Here is a 25,767-nt window from a genome sequence, read left to right as displayed (position 1 = left end):
CGCCACTGTACTCCAGCCTGGGCGACAGTGAGATTACGTCTCAAAAACAAAAACAAACAAACAAACAAAAACCACTATATGTATGAATCCCAGCATTTTGGGAGGCCGAGGCGGGCAGATCACGAGGTCAGGAGATCGAGACCATCCTGGCTAACACAGTGAAACCCTACCTCTACTAAAAATACAAAAAATTGGCTGGACGTGGTGGCACACGCCTGTAGTCCCAGCTACTTGGGAGGCTGAGGCAGGAGAATCGCTTGAACCCTGGAGGTGGAGGTTGCAGTGAGCCGAGATCACGCCACTGCACTCCAGCCTGGGTGACAGAGCAAGACTCTGTCTCAAAAAAAAAAATAAAAAAAAAAAAAAGGAAAAAAAATATGTATACTACTTTGATTAAAGTTAATTTTTAAATTTTGTTAAAAGAAAACAGCTTACTTTCAACTTCTGGAGCATAGAAGGATCTTTCTTTCCTTAACTTATGTGGACTTTGTCTATTTGAAAACGCCCTTTCTCCTAAAAGCAAACCATTCATTTCATCATGTTGGATGTCAGATTTTCTGAGAACATCATTATTAAATAGTTGTTTCTTATTATAAACGTTTTCAAACTTTTTAAGACCAAAATGTTATATGAGTATAGTCAGTGTATTGTGATTCTGCCAACACTTTGTCTCTGTGACCCATATTTTCCGTAGGTTAAAGCATAAGCTATTAGCTGGATACTCTGTCCCATTCTAAGAATGACTAATATCTCAAATATAAATGAAAACAGCTGCTTTTCCATAACATTAGAGTCCCAAACAGCTGTCACGTGTACATTTTGACATTCTTACTTCTTTTTAAATTGGGACAAAAATTAGTTTACTGGATTTGCTGATCTAGTTAAGTGTATCATCTAACTTCTGTGGAGAGGTACAGAAGAGGTCATAGCAAAGTCCATGGAGCCAGCATGCAGACATCCCCAAAGGCTTGAACTTACTTAAAATGTAAACCCTGTGATGAGACCCTTCTGTGCCAAGAACATAAGGTCTGTAAGGGCCTGGCAGTGGCTGCTGCACCACTGCCACCTTTGCCAGCAAGCCTGAACCTCGGCAGACAGCCATTGTTCTCTGTTCCGCTGAAGAGATTGTGGAGTACCACCCCGTTGTCTCCTGAACGCCTAAGTCAGTGCATTCTTCTCTTTTGCGACCCTTGGAGGATTTATTTCGGGAGGTGGCTGTTGCAGATCAGAAGATCATGCCTCCTTTATTAGCTTAAAACTGGTCATTCTCTGTCTTTGAGCTCCTTGCTTTAGTCTCCTCTTCAATAAAATAAGGTCCCAACCAAATCATAGTCTTCTGGTTTGATAGCCTTAACTGTGGAGCTTAGTTAAGACCTGGGTTGTAGAAGACCTACCTGGTTCCACCCCTGCTCGTGTTACTTTTCCTTTTTGTTTTTGTTTTGTTTGAGATGGAGTTTTGCTCTTGTTGCCCAGGCTGGAGTGCAATGGCGCAATCTCAGCTCACCACAACCTCCGCCTCCCAGGTTCAAGCGATTCTCCTGCCTCAGCCTCCCAAGTAGCTGGATTACAGGCATGTGCCACCGCGCCCAGCTAATTTTGTATTTTTAGTAGAGACGGAGTTTCTCCATGTTGGTCAGGCTGGTCTTGAACCCCCGACCTCAGGTGATCTGCCCACCTCAGCCTCCCAAAGTGCTGCGATTACAGGCGTGAGCCACCGCGCCTGGCCTCCTGTTACTTTTTCTAGCTCTCTGATAAGTTTCTTAACCTGTTTGAACTTCATTTTCCTCATTTATGAATGAAAATAATAATAATGTCTTCTTCACAGCATTATTGTGAGAATTAAGCAGAGATCCTTGCAAAGCACCAAGGACCCAGTAAGTCTTTGCTGTTACTATCTTATCACTCAGTAAATGTTAGTCCTGTCCCCTTCTTTCAGTTTCAGTCATGAAACCTAGTCAGACTCACAATTTTGTGGTCTCATGCTCTTTTTATATGAATATGACTGCTTTGAGTTACAGTTCAGAAGAGACTCTAGCTGCTAAGGAACCCAGCTCAAATTGAGTCCACATATTAGGTACAGCCCGGAATGTGTGCATCTGTCTGCCCAGCTGCTCATTTGGGCTTTTCCAGGGGTCCGAGGCCCCTTGTCAGAGCAGCAGAGCATCAGCAAGAACATAGGAGTGCACGTGTAGGAATGACCTAGCCTTCCTCTGGAGCACCCTGCATCTGGAGCAGGATATGCAGAAGGGTTAAAAGCTGGAGAAACTTTAGTCATAAATTTTCTTTTCAGCAGGACTTCCCAGGGAACATCTGACATTAGCAGAGTGGAAATGCTGATTGGCCTGGGAGTCAGCTGAAGGAGACAGGAACTGCAGTGGAAGCTGCTGGATTTACTGTTATTAGCAAGGCAAATGGAAAGCCAGCAGGGCAGCCCAGCTCCCAGATAATAGATCTAACAAGAAGGAAAACTCTGAGAAAGGAAAATGGCTGACAGCCACGTCTCCTCTTCTGCCATTTTTCCCATTGCTTTTACCTTTTTGTTTGTAGCACAAAGAGAAGCAACATCTTCGATTGTAAGTCACAATTGGCTTAAAATAAAACAGGATATATAATTCAGCTTCTTATCTGTTTAAGATAAGAAGCTTGAGAGTTGAACATGGCAAAATGTGCAAAATTGTATTAATGTATTAAGAAATAGTTGCTATTTATTGAGCACTTATGTGCCAAACTAAGTGCTTTACATGTGTTATCTTATTTAATCTGTATAATAACCACATGAGTTAGAAATTATCATCATTCCCCACTTAGAGATAAGGAACCAGTGCTTAGAGCACTTAAGTAATTTCCAAAGGTCTTATGAATTGGTGGTAGTGCTTGACCCCACCATCACGGTCCTACCAACCTAGTAGAAGGTACTGAGGCGAGAACTTAAATGGCTGTTATAAAGCTGGACAGGGTAGTGGTAATTAAAGTGCTGGGAGTATATTTAGGGCAATCTAAACCTATGCTCCTAGGTTGCAGTCCTCAAGCCTGGCCTCTTTACTTACGTAAAAAAATAAAAAATAAATAAATAAATAAGTACTTACCAAGGCTTGTGTTCTGACTTGAAACACAACCTCATTTGGCACAATGGTTATTAGAAGGAAGATGGGGCAGGCAGAGAGAAGCCCTGTTGGCAGGTGGAGCCAATCTCTGAAGGATCTGGCCCCCACAGCAGGGAACAGGGCAGATGGGCAATCAGCAGTGGGGGGCCATAAGGACAGCGGGGGAACTGCAGGTCCTGGCAGCAAGGACCAGGGAAGCAGATGATGCTCAGCATCCGGGGGTGGCCGTACCAAGAGCCACAGCTTATCCAGGGTTAGATCACAAAGGCAACAGGTGAGTAAAAATCCCATTGTCAAAATTACCTATAGGAAAGAAAAATCTCTTTAAAAATGCCCATCAGAGGCAATGTAATTTTTCTCATTAAATTGCCACAGCTTTTTTCTCTAGCATCATAACAGCTAAAAGTACATATTTTTAAATGCTACAATCAAATTTGTTCTAGAAAGACTGAGACACTATCATCCACCCATTTAATGCAGTTAGTCACTTATCACACATTTACAAGGTTCCATAGTTGCAAAGATGATTTCTGGACTCCTGCCTCATATTCCCACTCTTGGGGCTCATTGGATCACTGAGAGTCATGGCAAGTGGAATTCTCCCAACTGCTTAAATTGTGCTCTTGGTCAGGTCTCTCCCTCTTTTTTTCCTCTGTTCTACCTAGCAAGTATGGTTGAATTCAGATAAATTAAATGTATGATTTATGTACAAGGAAATCCAGGCGGGCAGGCAGCATCAGAGGGCAGGGCAGGATTTTCAGAGAGGCACACTGAGAACCTAGCATGACACCAGGCCTGAGGGCAGGATTGGGCCAGGAGCAAGGACAGTTACCTGAATGAGACGTAAAGGCCAAGGCTAGAGTTTTTAAAAAGGAAGCCCTGTTTTTGGTTGGCTGGGGATTGTAGAAATCCTATTGCCTTGAAGCAGAGCCTGCAGACGTTAACTGGTGCAACTTTCCCTATTGTGGGGGAAGGAAGGAAGCCAGTCTGGGACTCTGGTTGGGCCTGATATCATGGGGTCAGAAGGAGAAAAGATAAGACTTAGGGGATAATCAAAAAAGGAGGAATATGATTTTGACAAGCTGAAGGAGTCAGTCTGGGTGAAGGCAAGGGCGCAGTAGTGACATGGAGGTAGGAAACCAGGACATATATGCACTGAACAGTGAGTCTAGTTTGGGTCATAGAGGACATAGATGGACAAGAAATTAGGATGGATAGAAAGCCTTGAGAGTGGGGTAAGGAATTTGCATCTAAACTAGTAGCCTGCAAGGAAGTTGTGAAAGGATTGTATGAAAGTGATACCTTGAATCTACCAGAATTTGGCTCTGGAGAGCACTCTCAAACAATAGGGTGAAGAGTGGTTGGCTGGAGGCCAGAAGAAGGTTGGGAAACCATTACTGCGGCCTGAGTGAGAAGGAATGCAAGGGAAATGTATTAAGTGGGTAGAGTCTGCAGAACTTGGGAGCCGATTTAATGTCAACAGCAAGGGGGAAGGCTAAGAAGTATTCCAAACTTGAGAGTGCCGTGTTCACTATGCCAAGTCCTTAGAGGCCAGATTCAGAGTCTTGTTCATCTTCATATCTAGTGTCTAGCTCATGACATGGCACATGGTAGGAGTTTAGTACAGTTTGATGAACCAACTGATTTAATTCATTGGGTGAATCGTGGTGTCATCATTGGAAGCCCAGTTACAAGGAAAAAAAGCTGGTTTGAGAATGGAAGGATGATAAGTTTATAGTTGATTGTCCTGTAAAGTTAGAAGCAAAAAAGGGCTTAGAGTTCTCTTTCTTCCTGCAAAGGCTGGTCCAACCATTCACTGGCAGTGGTGCTTCCCTGAAGAGTTGGTAGAAGTCCCTAAAGAGGCCCTGTAGCCTTTTGTCCCACCCAGGGATAGAGCCCCTTCCACCAGGGCCACTGGCATCAAGCTAGCCAAAGAATAATCCTAGTGCCTCACTGAATCTGCTCAAAATCCTGTCAAGTACATACAACTACTGTATTATCCTCATTTAACAGAGGAAGAGACTGAAGTTCAGAGAGGAAGTGGTTTACCTAGATTTAAATGAAAGTCTTCAGCTTCCAATATATCATAACAGAGTCTACTGACTGAAAACAGTTGGCTCTAAGCTTGCTCTCCACTGACTCAGGCTGGAGTCACCACTTTTATATAGCTCAGAGAAGGCTGAAGACAAATGAAGTCTCATTTTTGTTTCTTCTGTTTTTTGTCCTTAGGTGCTTGTGACTAAATTCACTAATTTCACTGGCTGTCAAGGCTGTGTTAAGGAAAATGGGTTTGAACTGCTGTGGGTTTTGAGTACTGGACTGGATGTCAGAAACCTTTGCCATCATGGGAAATTCTGTCACTCTGGATTTACTGTCTGTTCCCCACAGCTAAATTCCTCCGCAGTGTGATTTAGCACCCTGGATCCCCATCAACCAGTTTTGGCATTTATTTGAATGCATTACCCCACTGGTTTCCATAAACTGTTTTACAATTGTTTAAAATAAGTGACTGTTTATTTCCACAAAACCATCTGTATTTCTTCACAGAGCAACAGATAACTGTATGTAAAATTTGGTATTGTCACAGTGACTCAAGTTAAGAGAAACAATGTTGGATGGAAAAATTGGATTCTTAGGGACAATGGTAAAGGTTTCCAACCTCCCTAACAGGTGATATCTGGATTTCAAGGAGGAAAAAAATTTTTCCTTTTTTACAAATAATAGGGGACCTCCTTTCTCTAAAGAGAAGTACATTCCTGCTGGCTGCATAGTGATAGGATGTAGAGTATTAGCACTCCTCATGGTAGTGAAGGGTCTGCACCTTCTAGCACACTCTCTGCCTACAACAGCATATATGAGGCTCCTGTCCAGTGGCTCCCAACCTTCTGCAAGTTTTGAAGTTTTTGGTTGTACATGTGTTACCTCTTGTTCTGATGTTGAGTGGGCTCCACTTAGGCCTGTGTGTTGTGGCTCAGATAACTTTGGTAGGATATGTGTTGGGATAGGTGGCTACTGAAGATGGACCTGGGTAAGAGAACCAGACTGATCGGGATGAGGGATTGGACCCTGTCAATGGTGGTCTTTCATTCTCCAGCCAATGTCCAGGTGAGTCAGCTAGATCCATACTAGTTCCATCCATCCCTAGGAAACCCAGTCAGAGTTGGGATACTAATGGGAATCTCCAAACAGTGGAGGCATTTGGAGTCAAATGGAGGTGGAGCTCCAAATCTACTTTGGAGGAAGAGGTAGGATGGTAGCTAAGTAGGCTGGGCTTGTTTCATCACCAGATGATCACTAAACATACCTGTATGCTGAGGCTGTCCTAGGAATGTAGGGGTGCTGAAATGTGCTTTCCATTCTCAACTTGCATATATGTAGTACAAGAGGTCTTTGTAGTGTGGGTTGCACAAAGAAGTCCAGAGACAGTGGCATCTAAGCAGAGTTTTGATTCCTTGAGTGGGAGAAAACATAGACTAAAGAAGTGAAGTAGAGGGAAGATTGTTCCAAACTGAGGGACTAGTATGAGCAAAGGCACAGATGGTTGAAACGGCATGGTTTGGAGGATATTTCTGGATTACTATATCATTAGCGGGGAGGAAGATGAGGCCAGTAAGGCTGACCTGGAGGTTTCAGCCCCTCCTAGAGAACTAGAGACCCTTCTCTTTCTGAGTGCTGCTTAGAAAGCAGAAGCAGCAACCCAGGCATAGGGACAATGCAGCTAAAGCTACAGACTTCGTGAAAACCGTGAACCAGGGATCCTTTCTACTTACACGTTTTACTTGTATTAACTCAATGAATCCTTGCAACAACTCTAAGATATAGATGCCCATTTGTACAGATGGGAAAGTAATGCGCAGAAAGGCTAAGTAACTTACCCAGGATTACATAACGTGTGAGTGGTGGAGCTAGGACTTCAAACCCAAGCAGTCTGGCTTATAAGCGTTACATCATACTGTCTCAAATGTGCTGGGGTCTGCAGAGTTTGCAGTACATTCCCTAGATACACACTTTATTAAGTTTAGGCAGGGATCAAATCCAGACCTTTTCTCTACCCACAGGCTGTAGGGATGGACTCCTGACCACCACTTATCTCAAAGCTGCGTGGAGGCTTCAGAACTGCCCTAGAGGAAGACCAGAGACATTATGGGACACCTTTGTTTTCTGTGGCTCTGGGTAGAATCCATGAGGAGGTTGGGGCGGGTGTAGTTATCAGGCCGTGGTGATAACAGGAGCGAATGTGATCTGGCCCTTGGTCTGCAGTTGTGGCCTGCCTTTGTAAACAGTTTTTGTTCTTAATTTTTTAAATTATATATATATATATAAGACATATATATGTATTAGACAAGGTCTTGCTTTGTCATCCAGGATGGAGCACAGTGGTGTGATCATAACTCACTACAGCCTTGATCTCCTAGGCTCAAGCAATCCTCCCACCTCAGCCTTCCAAGCAGCTAAGACAAGTGTGTGCTACCGTACCAGGCTAATTTTTATTTTCTGTAGAGACGGGATCTTACTATGTTGCTCAGGCTGTTCTCGAACTCCTGGCATCAAGCGATCCTCCCCACTTGACCTCCCAAAGTGCTGGGATTACAAGCATGAGCGACCGCACCCAGCTGTAAACAGTCTTTGTAGTCTGGCCCCAGATGCTCCAGTCAGTCCTCTTCACCTTTGCCTGCTCAGCCCCTTTAAGCAGCACTGGAAGCTTCTGTGGTCTACCTGTAGCTTGACTATGGACCTCAGGAACCCTTGAACAGGCTCTATCCCAATTTAGTTCCTGGCTCCTCAACTGTTTAGGTCTCTCTCCAGAGCCACTGAGCCTACATGATGTGTGAGGAGTCAGATGGTGTGAGAGGAGACTCAAGGAGGTTCCAGGGGCCACAGTCTTCCCTAGTCTGGTCTAGCTGGAATAATCTCTGAGATTGTTCCACCTCATTTTTTAAAATTGAATTTTTAAAATAAATGTAATACTTACAATCATCTACTGTCAAAAGCCCAAACATGATAGGCATCTATAAAGTAAAAATCAAAAGCCATCTTCTTTGCTGCTATACCTTCCTCCACCCCACAGGTTACTATAGGTAGAAGAACGGCTGTGAGAATGGTTTGGTTCATGACCCTCCAGATTGTGCTGTGTGTTTCACAAATGCACATATCAGTGCACCTATGTAATTGGGGTTTTACTTTACTAACATGTAGCCTACTCTGTACATTCTATATCTTATAAATTTAATAATGTATCATAGGATTCTTCTCATGTCTTATTAACTTAGCTTTATTTTATTTTAGAGATAGTCTTGGTCTGTTGCCCAGGCTGGAGTGCAGTGGCACCATCGTAGCTCATGGTAACCTTGAACTCCTGAGTTTAAGCAGTCCTCCTGCCTCAGCCTCCCAAGTAGCTGACACTACAGCTCCACAGCACCACAACCAGCTAATTTTTTTTTTTTAATTTTTTGTAGCAATGAGGTTTCACTGGTATGGAGCTCCCACTCTCAAGTGATCTTCCCACTTGCGCCTCCCAAAGTGTTGGGATTACAGATGTAATGTGGGATTACAGATGTAGTATGAGATTACAGATGTAATGTGAGCCACTGCACCCAACCAACTTAGCTTATTCTTATAACAACCATATGACAGCCCAGTGTATAGATATACCATAATTTATTTAATAGTTTCCTACCGGTAAATGTTTAGGTTGTATGAAATTTTTTATATTAAAACAGTACTTTAATGAACATCTTTGAACATACATCATTGTATACTTGGGCTAATATTTCTTAGGAATATTGGCTAGAAGAAGTAGATTGTTGAGTTCAATTTTCAGTGCCACCTTGTGGAAGGCATTCTATTTAACAAAGATTGTTAAGCACCAACAAAGAGCCTTTTGCTATGCTGAAGCCCTGGGAAGACAGAGTTGAGTTTTTTTGAAAGCCCTCCACCCCGTCTTCAAAGAGTGCCCTGATGCTGGCTAGGTGGGGGGAATGACAAATAGACAAAAGTACTTCTATCTCAGCATGCTCGGTGCACTGAGAAAAGCAAGGTCCCAAGGAAGGTGGGATGAAAGAGCTCTTAATTCTGACAGAGATTCAGGCAGGGCTGCAGAGAGGAGGGGATATGCCAAAAGGATGCCTCATTGCTCCTCCCCGGAGCCCATTCATGAGGCTAGGTATTCAAGAATAAATTTGTTCTAAAGAATTATGATGCTCCTACATTTTCTCCCATACAAAGAAGGAAATTCGGCTGTACGCCCTTTCCTTTCCTCCTCTTGGCACTTTCTGATTGATGATTGGAAATGATGGCAATACATAAACTATTTTTCTTTTTATTTTATGACCTGGTAATAGCAGTAACATATTTCCAGTAAATGTTTTCTATCGCAATAAAAAAGTTGTAACAAGACTAGAAATGGGTATAGTTAAACGCTAAAGAAATCACACTTTCAGAACTGTGGATTGAGGCAGTAAGTCTGTAAATCACTTAACTTAGAAAAAGAACCCCCACCCCAAACCTGGAAAAATCAGGGCAAGCAGCTGGTGTTCATGTGACACGCCTGCTGTGAGAGTTGATGGACTCTCAGTTTTGACCCCCTCAAGATCAACTTCCTACTCTCTTCCCTGCTGCCTGGTCTCCCACACAGCGTCTTTACTCCTTTCTGAACTGATAAATCATCTAAACCTTACAGTTCTTTTTTTTAACCCAAAGATCAAAACCTATACTATGCTTTATGGGATACAGCAGAGCAGAGTGGTGAAGAGCACAGGCTTTGGAATTGGAAAAACTTGCATTCTCGTCCTGGCCTCACCATGGGTACATGACTTAACCACTCCATGGTTTATTTTCCTCCTCTGTAAAGTGGGGATTATTGTAGGGCCTACCGCATAGAGTTTTATGAAGATGCGGAAAGCAAATGCGTTTGGAAAGCACGTTGGTTAAGGGCCAGGAAAGTCCTCCATGTCAGTTGCTGATGCTGTTATTATAGTCGAGGAATGAAGCAATATTTGACTTGTTTTCAAAAAGGGCAAGTTGATGATTTTGTCAAATTTGTGTAGCAATATAACTGACATTTATTAAGTGCTTATGTGCTAGGCATTGTGTTACACATAATCTGTGGAATTACTCCACGAAGGTTTAGATCCACTAACTTGCCCAGGGTCGCATAACTTGTAAAAGAACCAGGATTTCAATCCAAGTCTTTTTTTGACTCCAGAGCCCACACTCCAGCTGCCACACATCTGCCTTCTAGAATTAGATGCTCACAGCAGCAATAGATCGTAAAACATTGGGTAGTTCTGTCTCACACCAAACATCTCCTCCTTTGGCTGATGAAGATTGTGAGCTGATAATATTGAGAGCCTATGGCCTTGGAATTCCAAGGCCAGGCAAGAAAAAAAGCATTTTCTTTCCCTAATCATAAGTAGAGCAGCCCTTTCCTCTGCTCATCCTTATTTAGGCTCTGTTACTCTTAAGAGGATGAATGGCTGCTGCTTCTGTGTGTCTGGTGTCCTTAACATGCTCTAAAAATTAGGCCTCTTCCGGTCTTTGTCTTTAATTTCTGGTTTTAGCTGACACTTTCATTAATGGTCTAGTGCAAGCTTTCTGTCGACTTGAAGACTGCTGTGTGAAAGTGGTTTTGCTGTCCTATCAATAATGGTCATAATTTCCCCAATATTCTCATCAGCAGTGAATTGAGTCTTGCAGCAAAGAAATGGAAACCCCAGTGCAGTGGTTTGAAAGTGATTTGTCTTGTAGACGGCGTCTTCTTTCAGTAAAATCAGATCAGTGCGGCACTGCTGGGTCAGATGTAAGTCTGAGACAAATTAGTTGGAGGAAATTGATCATTTGAACCTTAGGTTATTTTTAGCTACAGTAGCTTTTTAATATCTCTTTTTTCTTTATATTTGTTTTAATAAACTTTATTCATCATCATCATTCACCAAATTAAATGTCTTCTCAGTTTCAGCCAAGCCTTAGATAGAGGAAAGAATGCCCTCTACTCAGCCCACAGAAGCGGCCTTCCCTTCACAGTTTTGGGGCTTGCTTCCATGATGGCACTGTTGTTGTTTAAACACTGAAGCCCACTCCTCCTCATCTTCTGGCTGGCCCCCTTGCTGGGCTTTGTTTATTGCACCGACTGGCCCCTTGACCAGTCTGTTCTTCATTGCTATTGAAAGTTAATGGGGGCAAAATTGCATTCCCAAACATTTGAACCTGAAGTGGCCAGGGCCGAACTTAGTTGATCTCTGGTGATCGGTTCAATTTAGTTACGATTTTTTGCCATTAGGCTGGGGCTGAATGATGGTGATTTGGTTGAGGCCAAATGTCTGAAGAAAATTGGCTCTCTGATAAGAGTGCTGTTATCAGAGGGGGCTACCTTCTCATTTACATTTAGATGAGTATTGATTATTTATTTACTCAGAGAAGTGAGATTCGTTTCCAATCTTATCTTTCTCGTCTCTGCTTGTCAGCAGAAAGAGAGATAGAGCTCCTGACATCAAGCCAAGATAACAGCACTTTGTAGCAAAGATAAAAGTTGGAATGGGCCTTTTTCTAGTGTTGACTGAAAGGATAAGTTTTAAAAATTAGAACTGATGGGTCATGCTTTCAAAACCTTTCCTGAAGGTTTTACAGTTTAACTAGGCAGGAGAATTGGTTTATTGGAACAGCCTTGGTCTTTCTTCTTTTGTAATAGGAATTGTATTTAATTTGATTATATTCAGCTGTTTCACAGAGAGCAAATGGTGTATTGGCTCAGAAGAGGCTAAAGTGTGACCTTATTGTCATGTCAGCTTGTTCCTTTTTTATTATTTAAATTCCAAATAATCCAATCTGAGCCTCAGAGGGGGTATTACAAGCTACAGTGGTTGTCACTTGAATATAGTTCAGTGCTTATATTAAGATCAAGCAGAAAATGATTATAGTTGCCCCTAGAGGAAGAGTTATAAGTGATGGAGCTGACACTAAATGCAGACATTTTAGAATAGCTGATGTTGGGTCCGAGCTCTGATACGGACAGCATCAGCGTGGTGGCTTTGGCTCAGTGAGGACCACAGATTCAGTCAGCCCCTGCCATAGAGTAGTCAAGGCTTGGCATGATCCTCCTGGAATGGGTCTTCCTGCCATAAGTCTCCAGCCCATTGTCAGCAGTGCCACCAGAAGAATCTCACCAAAATATAAAGCTGATTGTGTCACTTTCCTGCTCTGTTAGCATCTGTTGCTTATAAGAGAAAATCCAAATCTTGACCAACAGTCTGGGCCGAGCTTCTCAGCCTCAGCTCCCCCTTGAACAAGCTTGCTTTTAAGCTATAGGCAGCATTTAAGATTAGAGACTTGCTCGGCAGCCAGGATTCACAGTTCCCCAGTCTCTCAGGTCCTACAAATATTGTCTAAAAATGACGAGTAAATGTCAGAACCCACAGAACAAACCATGATAGCACAGATATCAAAGGACATGTGATGCTACACTACCATCCAAACATCCATCTAATGAACATTTTTTGAGCATCAACAATGCACCAAGCACAGATGACTCATCCCTGCCTCGAGGCTGGGGGAGGCAGCGAGATAGCTTGAGCTGGTAAATTATAGAAGAGCCCAATGAGTGCTCCTACCAAGGTAGGAACAAGGCGCTGTGTGGGAGCACAGAGAAGGGGACAGGTAGCCCCACCCTCCCCTTCCCTGAGGTGGAAACATCTGAACCAGGTTGTCTTGAAGGAGGACTCAGAGCTAGGTGAAGAAGAGGGAAGAAGGAGTGGCACGTGCAGAGGCCAGGAGGCACTGAGGAACCCACGTGGACCATGGAAGGTCAGTGTGGAAGAAACCAAGGCTGTGTGGGGTGGACATGTGAGCTCAGACCCAGCGTCACGTGTCCTTTGATATCTGTGCTGCCGTGGTTTGTTCTGTGGGTTCTGACATTTACTCGTCATTTTTAGACTATATTTGTAGGACCTGAGAGACTAGGGAACTGTAGGAATCCTGGCTGCTGAGCAAGTCTCTAATCTTAAATGCCGTCTGCAGCTTAAAAGCAAGCTTGTTTAAATAGATATGCACCCTGCACCCCTACTTTGGACACTCGAGGGAAAGAGCACAGACTTTCGTTTTGATGCCAGCATTCCCTGCCCCGGTGTGCCCTCCCTGGTAAGGCTGTGAGCCTGTTGTGACTCATAGGCTAGGGATCTACCTAAACCTTATCGCAGTGGTTTCTGTTTCAGTCTGTATTTGCAAAAATAGCAGCTCTCATTGACCAAGCACTTTGCTAAGGGAAGTCCTGGATTGTCTCATTTAATCCTCACAGCAACCTTCTGAGGGAAGCTCTGTTATCCCCATTTTACAGATGAGATTAAATTCCTTCCCGAGGATGCATAGCTGGCAGCGTTACTCCCTCTCAGGGCACAAACACCAGGGATGTTCTGCTGAAGCCTAGCCTTTCCTCTTACTGCTCACACTTAGCTTTTTTCTGGCTACGAGAAGCTCTTTCAGATTAAAGCAGCTCTTTAAATTGGTGAATGGAAAACAGTTGACATGAAGACGTAACCATGAAAGTGTTCAGCCTTAGACTCTGTCATTTTTCCTTGCACAGGTGATTCTCAAACTTGTTCTTATGGTCAGCAATGATAATGATGGGTTAATTCATTTATATCTTACCTTGATCCCCAAAATATTTGGAATTATTACAATAGATTTTAAAATACACAAACCACCGAGTGCAGTGGTGTGTGCCTGTGGTCCCAGCTCCTCAGGAGGCTGACATGGGAGTGTTGCTTGAGCCCAGGATTTCTGGGCTACAGCCTAGATCAGCGCTATGCTGATCAGATGTCCACACAAAGTTCAGCATCAGTATGGCGACCTCCCGGGAGTGGGTAACCACCAGGTTGCCTAAGGAGAGGTAAACCGGCCCATGTTGGAAACGTGCAGGTCAAAATGCCTGTGTTGATCAGTAATGGGATCGCACCTGTGAACAGCTGCTGCACTCCGGCCTGGGCGATATGGCAAGACCCCACCTGTTAAAAAAATATATACATACGAGGCTGGGCGTGGTGGCTGACGCCTGTAATCCTAGCACTTTGGGAGGCCGAGACGGGTGGATCACGAGGTCAGGAGATCGAGACCATCCTGGTTAACATGGTGAAACCCCGTCTCTACTAAAAAATACAAAAAATTAGCCGGCATGGTGGTGGGGCCCTGTAGTCCCAGCTACTCGGAGAGGCTGGAGGAGAGGCGTGCCGAGATTGGTAGCTGGCGACAGAGCGAGACTGCTCAAAAAAAAAAAAAAAAAAATAGCAGCATGGTGGGCGTAGTCCAGCTACTTGGAGGCAGGAGAATAGTGTGAACCCAAGAGGCGGAGCTTGCAGTGAGCCGAGATCGCGCCACTGCAGCCCAGCTTGGGCGACAGAGCAAGACTCCATAAAAAAAAAAAAAAAAAAAAATAAAACAAAAAAATATATATATACATACGAACCAATAAACTACGTGAGAGGAAAAGAAACATAAAGATTAAACGACAAGTTTACGAGTCCCCAGGAGGAGGAGCTGGCAGAGAAGTGCATGTCCAGGTCATTATAGTCACGCAAACATTTAGTGCTGAGCTTCCTGATGGGCAAAGGAGAAAGGGACATGATAACAGCTAGTTACAAGATTTATGTTAAACTTTCTAAAGATACAAAAGCAAGCCCTTTGCTCCAGGGAAGTACAGCTTTTCCTGATACCAGGATCTGAAAGAAGTTTCTCCCATGGGTCTCTAGAAAGAAGACACAGAGCAATAGAGGCGACAGTATGTCTTCCCTCTCTTCAGACTTTGGCAGGCACTTGCTTTCCATTGGATTTCAGCTTTCAGCTAGCTTGCAGCTGTTAAAGAATTGCATGCTAAAACCTTTTATGTTTCAGTCAGGGGTTAAAGGGATCAAGGAAGCTGCTCTGAGCATGTAACCACCAACCAACAGATTCTACAGATTTTCTTTGAAACTTATGTGCTGAGATGTTTGCCTCGGGTTTACAAAATCCCATAAAAATCCTGCCTGGGTATTATAACTTGGAATCCTCCCAAAGTGCCCAAAGCAATATTTTGTTCCTAGGCCATTCGGTGACATGGTATTACTGCAATAAATACATCATTGGAATGCCCAAGCAGGTTTTCTCGTCGCTGCAGAGTAACTGCTTCCCAGAATCTTCCTTTTGTGTTCCCCTCTGCTGTGAAGTGGAGGGTATGCAGCTTCATGCGCAGCTGTGACTTTTTAAATCCTCTTTCCAAAGTGTGGATGTTGCCTTGAGAACCTTGTCCTGTTCAGTGTGAAAGAGCCTTTTATATTTTATATAATCGTTTCTTTGGCAAAAAGTATATTCATAGAATTTGACCTCACAGTTTGTCTTTTTGAAATGGCTTTTGGCTGCTATTTTTATTTTCCTCCCGTGTCAGCCTCCTAAAAATTAAACAAGTATTTGATGGAGACTGTACTTTGATATAGGTCTGGGTTATCATAATCTTCACTATCAACAGGCATTTATTAAGAACTTTGTGTGAGTGAGATGCTATAGTTCATAATGCAATATAGAGAGTGCAGGCCTGGGCAGCCCTAGGTATGAATTCTCTCACTTCTACTAGTTCCTGAGGGACACTGAGCAAGTTATTTAACCTCTGTAAATCACAGTTTCTCCTCTCTTAAGTGGGTTTATACTCTTTACATCTTAGGGTGACCAAAGAGTTGATGAGATGATCTGCAGCACAGCACTTGTCACATAGTAGGGCCTGTGATGGTGGTAGTTAGATTGTCCATGCTATTAGGATCTCTTAGGATTGTTACAGTCTGATGATGATGATGATGATGATGATGATGATGATGATGATAGCTGATACTTAAATCTCACTATTAATGGTTTGGACATTGTTCCCACTGCCTTACAACTATTAGTTCATTGAATCTTTAGACAGTCCTGTGAGGTAGGTGCTATTATTATACCCTGTTTTATAAAGAAGAAAACTGAGAGGTTAAGTTGGCCCAAAGTCATGCAGCAGAATTGCTTGGCCAGGACTTAGGCCAAGGCAATTGGGCCCCAAGTTTACGCCCTTAACCACCTGGCTATATTGCCTCTCGTATATACCCTGCCTCTCATTACACAGTAAGACCTGAAGTTATCAGCCTGGCCTTTTTGGAGGGAAAATGTTTAAAATACTATAATCTTTCTCTGTGAAATATCCACTATTCAGGTGAGGATTATGGAGAGAAATGCAGATTTATAAAAAGCAGTTTTCCATTTGGATTTAGATATCGAGTTTCATATGCAGCTTAACCACCCTGCCTTCCCCCAGGTTGTTACCCATTGGTCCCTTGCTAAGTTCAGAAGTGGGTTTCCAAGTTGTTCTTCAGCTTTGATGGATGAGCAGGGATTACCCAGGGCAGAAAACACACGGATTTTCAGTTACTGACTAAACTGAGCATAGAATATTAGCAATATTCCTAAGGAAAGATGGATGGGCCTTCCTGGATGGATAGAAAGATAAAGTGATTTTGTCTGATCATGTTTTCATAAGAGGGAATGGTACTACCATGGACTCAGAATGCAGCCAGAACATGAAATATTTGGTATGTTTGAATTTGTTAAAATAAATAGTTTCAGATCATTTTCATTTTGAATTTATAGATGTTAAGTGATTCAGATTCTAGATGAATCCACAAATCTACAGAAACCTTTATTTATGGTATAAACTATGGCCTTTTTATAATTGGCCAGTAATTTATAGTTTGCAGGAGGAAGGAGGGTTCAAGGCAGACTAGCTTTAGAGCCAGAAGACCTCCATGGATTTCATTTTTCCCCCTTCCTACTTTTTACCTTTGTGATCTTGGGCAAGTTACTTTACCAGCGTCCCAGTCTGTAAACTGGGGCTGATATATCTGCCTCTGGGGGTTACTGTGAGGATTCAGTAAGGTAAGGTATATAGCATGCTTGGCACATAATAAGCATGTATTAAAGTCATCATCATGCTAGGCTTCATAGGACAAAGTCCAAGAAGCTACTTTCAAAAAACTAATTTTAATAGAAATATCTGCAAGATCCAAGAAATAAATGTCAGATGATGGCATTTATGGCTTTGAAAGTGGGGCAGGGAGTTGTCTTTAGGGATAAGGGATCCTTCCTGGTACTCCCTGACTCCCCTGTTTTCCCTGATCACCATTTCCCAGGTAGCTGCAAAGACTGGTAGGAAAAAATGTGCAAAGGAGACCGGCCTGAAATTCCTCCTGATGCAGCCAGGCCTTAGTTCCCCAGTAATCAGGAAAGTGGTAGCTTATATATAATCCAGCTGTCAGGTAGCCTGACAGCTTGAGAAGCCCAACAGCCTGTGCACTGCTCTCAGAGTACACATGCCAGGGTGCACGGTTACTTCACATGAAAATATGTCTCATAAAGAGATCGTGTCTGCTTTTGATTAAATTACTGCATGCGAATGACCCATTGGAGATGCCACAATGTGTGCTAATTATAGTAGCCTCAAAAAAATGTCATAGTAAGAAACTGGAGAACTTTTAAGTTTATCTGGTGTTTTTAAATTACAAAAGTGGCCTTCATTTATTATAGCAAATTTGAAAAATACAAAAAAAGGAAAAATAAAAACAATTATTAATTCCACTACCAATTATAACTACTATTCACATTTTAGAAATAACCTCCTAGTCTTTTTTCCTGTATTCCTTTACATATTTTTTTGCTTAGATTTACCTTTTTAAAATTCATATGTAATGTTTATATATATTTGTGGAGTACACGTGATATTTTGTTACATTCATAGAATGTGTAATGATGAAGTCAGGGTATTTGGGTACCACCTGGAGTATTTATCATTTCTATACACTGGGAACATTTCATGTCCACTATTCTAGCTTGTTTTGAAATATATAGTACATTGTTGGTAACTATAGTCACCCCACTCTGCTATTATATTTTAAAAATTATAATTTGTATTTTTATAATTATAATTTAAAATGTGCTATAATTTGCTGCTTTCATAAAGTAGCATATTATAAACATGTTTTATAAAATTAAATATTTTTGTAGCATCACATTTAATATTTTTATGGTATTTCATAATATTTTATTTAATCAGTCCCCGTGTTAGACCTAGGTTGTTCCTAAATTTGGGCTATTATTTTTAAAAAATTCTTTGGAGATAGGGTCTAGTGCAGTGGCACAGTCATAGCTCATTGCAGCCTCAAACCCCTGGGCTCAGGAGATCCACCTCAGCCTCCCCAGTAGCTGGGACTACAGGCATGCACCATCACACCCAGCTAATTTAAAAAAATTTTTTTGTAGAGATGAAGGCTCACTGTGTTTCCCAGGCTGGCCTCAAACTCCTGACCTCAAGTGATCCTCCTGCCTTGGCTCCCCCAAAGCGCTGGGATTACAGATGTGAGCCACTGTACTCAGCCTGAGAAATGAATTATTACAGCTAAACTTTATACCCAGATTTCACTGTAAATTTGTGGATGTCAGTGGCTTCTGCACACTGTGTTGCTGGGAGGTTTTGGAGATAGGAGCAGTCAGAGATTGTTTAATAGGCCATTGTCTTAGAAAGCAGCCCTCCAGGTTTGGGGATAACTCCCTTTCCTCTGCTAGACTAAAGGGGCCCACAGCTGTTTTCTTAAGGTTCAGCTTTCTGAGATTCCTTCCACCCAGTATTATGTGCCAGCATCCACTGATCAATACCAGATGTGCCTATTAATTGAAAATTGTTGGCATGGACAGGTGATAGGTAGTAGAGACAAGAATTACCTGCATTTCCTTCCATACTTTGATTTACTTAACACTTTTTTTTTTTTTCCAAGAGACAAAGGGATTCTCTCTGTAGTACAGTGGCATGATCATAGCTCACTGGAGCCTCCAGCTCCTGGGCTCAAGCAATCCCCCTGCCTCAGCCTCCTGAGTAGCTGGGACTACAGGTGCGCACCACCATGCCCGGCTGATTTTTAAATTTTTATTGTTGTTGTTGTTACTGTGTTGCCCAAGCTGGTCTCGAACTCCTGGGTTCAGTTGGTCCCCACAAGGTGCTGGGATTTGGGAGAATCGCTAAGGGGGGCTATCATGCCTGGCCCTATTTAACACTTTTGAAATTAGAATTTTTTAAAAAATGAATTTACTACCTATAATTTTAAAACAATACCTTTTTGATATAAATATAGTGTATTAGAGTTTAAAAGAACTGTGTAGACTTCCGACTACATGCTTAAATAGTTGTATATGTTTTAAGCGTTTGTTTACTTACAAAGGTTTAAAAGGTTTAAGTAGTGTAAAAAGGACTGAATGTATGTAAGAATTCAGAATAGGCAGAAGTGCTAATGAAATACCAGTTAGAGAAAAGATCAAATATACCCTGAAACTGAAATGAATCTCTACAGTGCTACAGCTGAACATAGAACATGAGAAGGAGAATGACTGGAAATGAGTGAAATGCCTCATACTGATGATAGAGAAGCACTAGATGTGACTAATCAACAAGTTGACAACAGCTGAAGAACATATCTAAAAATACGTGTTCCGCCTGGGAGCCCTGCACGGCTTCTGATGCTTCCCTCAGATCTCTCACCTCTCCTTCTGTCTGACCAAACACACCTTTCAGAGTCAAAATAATAAGACAGTTTCTTATGCCTCTAATCCTTTCAATAACCATTAACAGATCACAGGAGCAGTCTTTTCAATCTGATCATTGGACCCGTTAGGTGTTATCTGAGAAGAACAAGATTGTCATTTGGGTTGACAAAGAAATACATAAATAAATGTATAAAATGCTGCAGTGTTTTATTAAGGTCTGCCAGAAGAACCCTCTATGTGATGCAGCGTAGCTAGTATTCCTGGCTTCCAGTACTGTTGAACCTGTGTCTCGTGTTTTCATAAATGTTTCAACAAAAATGTGAATCAGTAGCCACTGTCTTTTCATCATCATAACTCAGAAATCTGAGATTTTTTTAATTTAAAAAATTTTTCCACATATGAATGCCAGGTCATCTGAGCTTTATTTATTTAAGCTTACCTGTTTACAATTTGTTTTGAATTTTTTGGGCTGTTATTATATTAGAGTTCTACACATATCTTATTCCTGATTGTAATTTATTGTTACATAATTATTAATAAATACCTTTGCCTCCTGTGAGGCAGGTACATTTCTAATAAGCATTTTTCCTACATCACCTCTGATCCTTACAACAATCTTTCAAGGTATAACTATTCCTACATTACATATTAGGAAACGGAGGTTCAGAGAGGGTAGGTGACCTGCTCATATCTGGGAAGTGGTGTAGTCACTCTGACTCAAAGGCCATTTACCTCTTACTTGGTTTCGGGGAGAACTGAGTGGAAACAGGCCTGATAATAGAACAGTGAAGAATGTGAAGCCTTATGCAAAAGAAACCCCAAACTTCCATCCTGGATAGCTAGACCCTCAAGACAGACTTTAACACTTTACTAAGGCTTTATCAGCTTTTCACCAGTATGTGGTGTTTTTTAAATGTTAAATTCACTGTTTCAGACTTCCTCCCCTCCTCCTGCCCCTTTGATCTTCCAGGCCCTCAGTACCGCCTGGAGAAGCAGAGCGAGCCCAATGTCGCCGTTGACCTGGACAGCACTTTGGAGAGCCAGAGCGCATGGGAGTTCTGCCTGGTCCGCGAGAACAGTACGTTGGCCGCCTCGCTCCACGCCCGCTTTGTCCGTTGCAAACTTGCTTAGAAATCATGTGTTTGGAAACGCTCACTGGTCTGGTTTCCTTAGGCAGATTTGAAGTGACTGTTTTCCAAGGCAGACTGCAGTCTTCGTGCCAGCAGTATATCCCAAAGTGAAATGATTGATTTTGTGCTTTTTGGTAGAGAAGCTGCATCCTGTTTAGCACTCTGTGATTAATATTTTCCTGTTAAACTGTGTCTTCCTAAGTTGGGAGCACCCCTGGAAACAGTTTAGAAGCATGAGGCCTTTTCTGAAGCAAAGGCTATTTTGTATATAAAGCAACTGGCCCTGTCAGTATCACTATTCAGACATCAGGTTTTAGAAAATTTTAACCATTTGCATATTCTAGCAGGAGGCAGTGTAGTGATTCCTTATGCTATGTTGAGAACTTCAAAACTTGTTAACTTTGTTCATTCTCTCTTCAGAGTTTCCAAATTGTGCATTTTGCCATCCTCTCCTCCATACTCCCACTGACACAAGGGCAAGTAATGTGTGAAACTGCGCTTGCGGCAGCAGACTGTCTGTAGTCATTCCTGCTTCGAGGCTTTTACACAGGCTGTTTCTTCCACCTGGAACGCTGCTTCCCCCATTCTGGTTAATAACTCTTTCTCATTCTTTGTCTCAGTTTAAATGTCCTGTCTTCAGAAAAGCCACCAGGATCTTCCTGTCCCCCATTGCTTAAACCTGACCCACCCCTCGTTTGAGTCCCTCGTTATATTCTGCCATACGGCATACTACTATTTCTCCATCGCATGTGTTTCTTTCTATTCATTTATTTATTATTTTTTAGAGATAGGGTCTTGCTATATTGGCCAGGCTAGTCTCAAACTCTTTCTTTTTTTTTTTTTTTTTTTTTTTGAGACGGAGTCTCGCTCTGTCACCCAGGCTGGAGTGCAGTGGTGCAATCTCAGCTCACTGCAACCTCCGCCTCCCAGGTTCAAGCGATTCTCTTGCCTCAGCCTCCCGAGTAGCTGGGATTATAGGCACATGCCGCCATGTCCGGCTAATTTTTTGTATTTTTAGTAGAGACGGGGTTTCACCGTCTCTATGGTCTCTATCTCCTGACGTCGTGATCTGCCCGCCTCGGCCTCCCAAAGTGCTGGGATTACAGGCGTGAGCCACCGTGCCCGGCAGTTCCAACTCTTGGCTTCAAGCAGTCCTTCTACCTTGGCTTCCCAAAATGTTGGGATTATAGATGTGAGCCACTGCAGCCAGCCTGTACTTAGAATTACATACTTTTCTCAGTGATTGTTTGATATCTCTCTCCCCTGCTAGATTGTCAGGTCTGTGAGGGTGACCCTGGCCAATACCAAGTTGCCCTTCATATAGATCTGCTGTAGACTATGTGCTGCAGGATCTCAGTAAATATAGATTGAATGAGTGAATGAATGGTAGATCATTACTCATGCCACTGACCCTCTAAACAAGATCAGGCTGCTACTCTTTGGGTGTTTTTAGTTTTGGTTTTGGTTTGGTTTTGGGGTCTTTTCTTGCTCTGTCGCCCAGGCTGGAGTTCAGTAGTGTGATCTAGGCTCACTGCAACCTACACTTCCTGGGTTCAAGCAATTCTCATGTCTCAGCCTCCCAAGTAACTGGGATTACAGGCATGCACCACCACCCCTGGCTAATTTTTTTTTTTTTATTTTTAGCAGAGATGGAGTTTTTCTATGTTGGCCGGACTGGTCTTGAACTCCTGGCCTCAAGTGATCCACCCACCTTGGCCTCCCAAAGTGCTGGGATTACAGGCATGAACCACCACACCGGCCTAGGATGTGACTCTTTGACTAGGGCCCCAGACAGCCTCTTCCGCAGAGCATGCACAAAATTCACCAGGAAGGTGAAATATGCTTTTGGCATTTGGCAGCAAATTCTCAAAGGCAGAAGGTTGCTGTCCCCACAGTCTGCAATGAGTTATAAGTACCTTTTGTGAATACACATAGAAATAAAAATCACTGATTCCCAAATGGTCCAAAAAAATCAAATGAGTAGTAAACATTTGTGAAAATATTTATCCTTATCAACACTGTAAAATACAAACATTTTAGAGCCACATATCAAATAAGCCAGGTATTTTTTTTTTTTTTTTTTTTTTTGAGACAGAGTCTTGCTCTGTCGCCCAGGCTGGAGTGCAGTGGTGCAATCTCGGCTCACTGCAAGCTCCGCCTCCCGGGTTCACGCCATTCTCCTGGCTCAGCCTCTCCGAGTAGCTGGGACTACAGGCGCCCGCCACCACACCCGGCTAATTTTTTTTTTTTGTATTTTTAGTAGAGACGGGGTTTCACCGTGGTCTCGATCTCCTGACCTCGTGATCCGCCCGCCTCGGCCTCCCAAAGTGCTGGGATTACAAGCGTGAGCCACCGCACCCGGCCTAAATAAGCCAGGTATTTCAAAGGGAGTCCTCATTGCTGGAGAGAATATAGAGAAATAGGCATACTCAAACATTGGGGCCTGTAGTATAACAGTATAATGTAGCTGTAAATATCAAAAGACCTAAAGATGTTTTCTCCAGTATATCTGTTTTTGGAAATTAAGGATGCTGGGCAGGGTGGCTCTTGCCTGTAATCCCAGCACTTTGGGAGGCTGAGGTGAGTGGATTACCTGAGGTCAGGAGTTCGAGACCAGCCTGGCCAACATGGCAAACCCCCGTCTCTACCAAAAATACAAAAAAAAAAAAAAAAAAGCCAAGCGTGGTGGCAGGTGCCTGTAATCCCAGCTACTCAGGAGGCTGAGGCACGAGAATCGCTTAGGCCTGAGAGGCAGAGGTTGTAGTGAGCTCAGATCGTGCCACTGCACTCCAGCCTGGGTGACAGAGTGAGAGTCCGTCTCAAAAAAAAAAAAAAGAAAGAAAAAAGAAATTATCTTAAAGAGAAAAAGATCTAAAATGCAAGGAAGATTTATGTACAATGTTTTAACATTATTTCTAATATTTAACATTGGAAGAGTAATCAGATAACTTATATCCCTATATTGGAAAATTATGCAGGGTTTTACCTTTCTAGTAAAGGCAGACTAAGTAATTTGAACCAACTCTTCCACTGAAGGTAACTTAAAAAGCTGATTAAACAAATGGTCATCCTAAAGTCATCAAAGAGCACAAGATAGAAAAGAATCAGTGGCCATGTCTGGGAAAAGATTGAAACAAAAGAGATCAACGACTACGAGCACTTTTGCCCGGACATTATCTGCCCGTCTGGCAGTGCAGCCTAAAGGTTGAGCTGGGTTGTGGATAGCCTTTAGAGGAAAGGAGACAAAAGAAGTCCAGGGTTTGCCAGGGGTAGAAAGCCCAAAAGGAGGATAAATAGAAAACATGTAGTAAGATAATGGATTTAAACCCAGATATATCAGTAAATGAACTAAAGGCTTTGGTAGTAGTAGTTGTCGTCTTTAAGATGGTTAGAATGGGTTTTTCTCAAATACCTAAAACAAGGATACTGAAAGTTTGAAGTAAAAGGATGGAGAAAGATGTTCTATGCAAATAGCAACTGAAATCTGGTGTAGCCATATTAACATGAGGCAGAATACATTTTTAGATATAAAAACCATTACTTCATAATGATGAAAGGTTCAGTTTACTTGGAAGATTTAACAGTTCTAAACCTATATGCCTCAAAATATATAATATAAAACTGAAGAATTACTAAGAAAAATATACAGATCTCCAATCATGGAAGGAGGTTTTAACTCTCAGGAATTGAAACAGCAAATACATTTTTAAAAATGTATAATAAAGAAAATTTAAAACAACAGTTAAACTTAACCTCATGGACAGGCAGTACAGAGAATATTTTACCCTACAACTGCAGATATGTATTTCTTCCAATCACACATGAACATTTACCAATATTGACCATATACTAAGCAATAAAGTAAATCTTACATATCAAAAGATTGAAATCGTATGTGGTACATTCTCTGATGACAGTGAAATTAGGCTAGGGAAAAACAAGACAACTAGAAGATCTGCATATGTTTAGAAATTGAGAAACAGGTTTCTGAACCCATGGTTTAATAAAGAAATAATAATAGAAATTAGAAAATATTTTGACTGAAAGATAATGAAAACTTGACATTAAAATTTGAGGATATAACTAAAATAGTATTTGAAGGAAATTTTACAGCCCTCTAATTCAAATATCACAAAAGAAGAAAGGCTGGGCGGGGCACGGTGGCTCATGCCTGTAATCCCAGCACTTTGGGAGGCTGAGCCTGGTGGATCACCTGAGGTCAGGAGTTCGAGACCAGCCTGGCTAAAATGGTGAAACCCCATCTCTACTAAAGATTTAAAAATTAGCCAGGCATGGTGGTAAGTGCCTGTAATCCCAGCTACTAGGGGGGCTGAGGCAGGAGGATCACTTGAACCTGTGAGGTGGAGGTTGCAGTGAGCTGAGATCATGCCACTACACTCCAGCCTGGACAACAGAGTGAGACTCTGTCTCAAAGAAAAAAAAAAAAGAAGAAAGCCTGAATAGTAATGATCTAAGCATTCAGCTCAAGAAATTGAAAAAAGAAATAGAAAAAGAAACCTGAAACGAATAAAAGAAAGGAAGCAATAAAGAGAAGAATAGAAATTAATGCAATAGAAATTCAGAAACATCAGAATCAAGAGTTGGTTCTTTGAAAAGACTAACAAAATCGATACACCTCCAATGAAATGGACAAAAACAAGGAAGAGAAACACAGATAGTAGTAGGAATGAAAAGGAGGTACGCTGCAGATCCTCTCATTAAACATTAAGATCCTGTCTTGTAAATAAATACAAGATTATTTTGAAAAAATGTATACCAAAAATATTAAAATTATAGATGAACAAATTTATAGAAAAAGACAACAAAATTGACACAGGAAGAAATAGAAAACCTGAATATTCTCATAACTATTTTGAAAAGCTAATTAGTAATTAGGAACCTTCTACAAAGAAAATCCAAACCCACATGACTTCACTGGCTAGTTTCTACCAAAAACTTAAGAA

General features: G+C 42.0%; 1 protein-coding gene across 3 annotated transcripts in view; it reads left to right on the top strand.

The window, feature by feature from the left end:
* The window catches only part of MAPKAP1 (MAPK associated protein 1), a 266,480-nt gene that overhangs the window by 178,224 nt on the left and 62,489 nt on the right, over nt 1–25,767 (top strand). For 2 of the 3 annotated variants that reach the window (XM_030817823.1, XM_030817824.1), the window contains one exon: nt 20,644–20,751. The exons of the other annotated variant lie outside the window; for it this stretch is intronic. In XM_030817823.1, the coding sequence (XP_030673683.1) occupies nt 20,644–20,751 (108 nt within the window). The remainder of the gene's footprint in view (nt 1–20,643; nt 20,752–25,767) is intronic. 3 annotated transcript variants of the gene reach the window in all.

Source organism: Nomascus leucogenys, chromosome 8, assembly GCF_006542625.1.
Source record: "Nomascus leucogenys isolate Asia chromosome 8, Asia_NLE_v1, whole genome shotgun sequence".
Classification (NCBI taxonomy): Eukaryota; Metazoa; Chordata; class Mammalia; order Primates; family Hylobatidae; genus Nomascus; species Nomascus leucogenys.
This window is presented reverse-complemented; position numbering and strand designations above follow the sequence as displayed.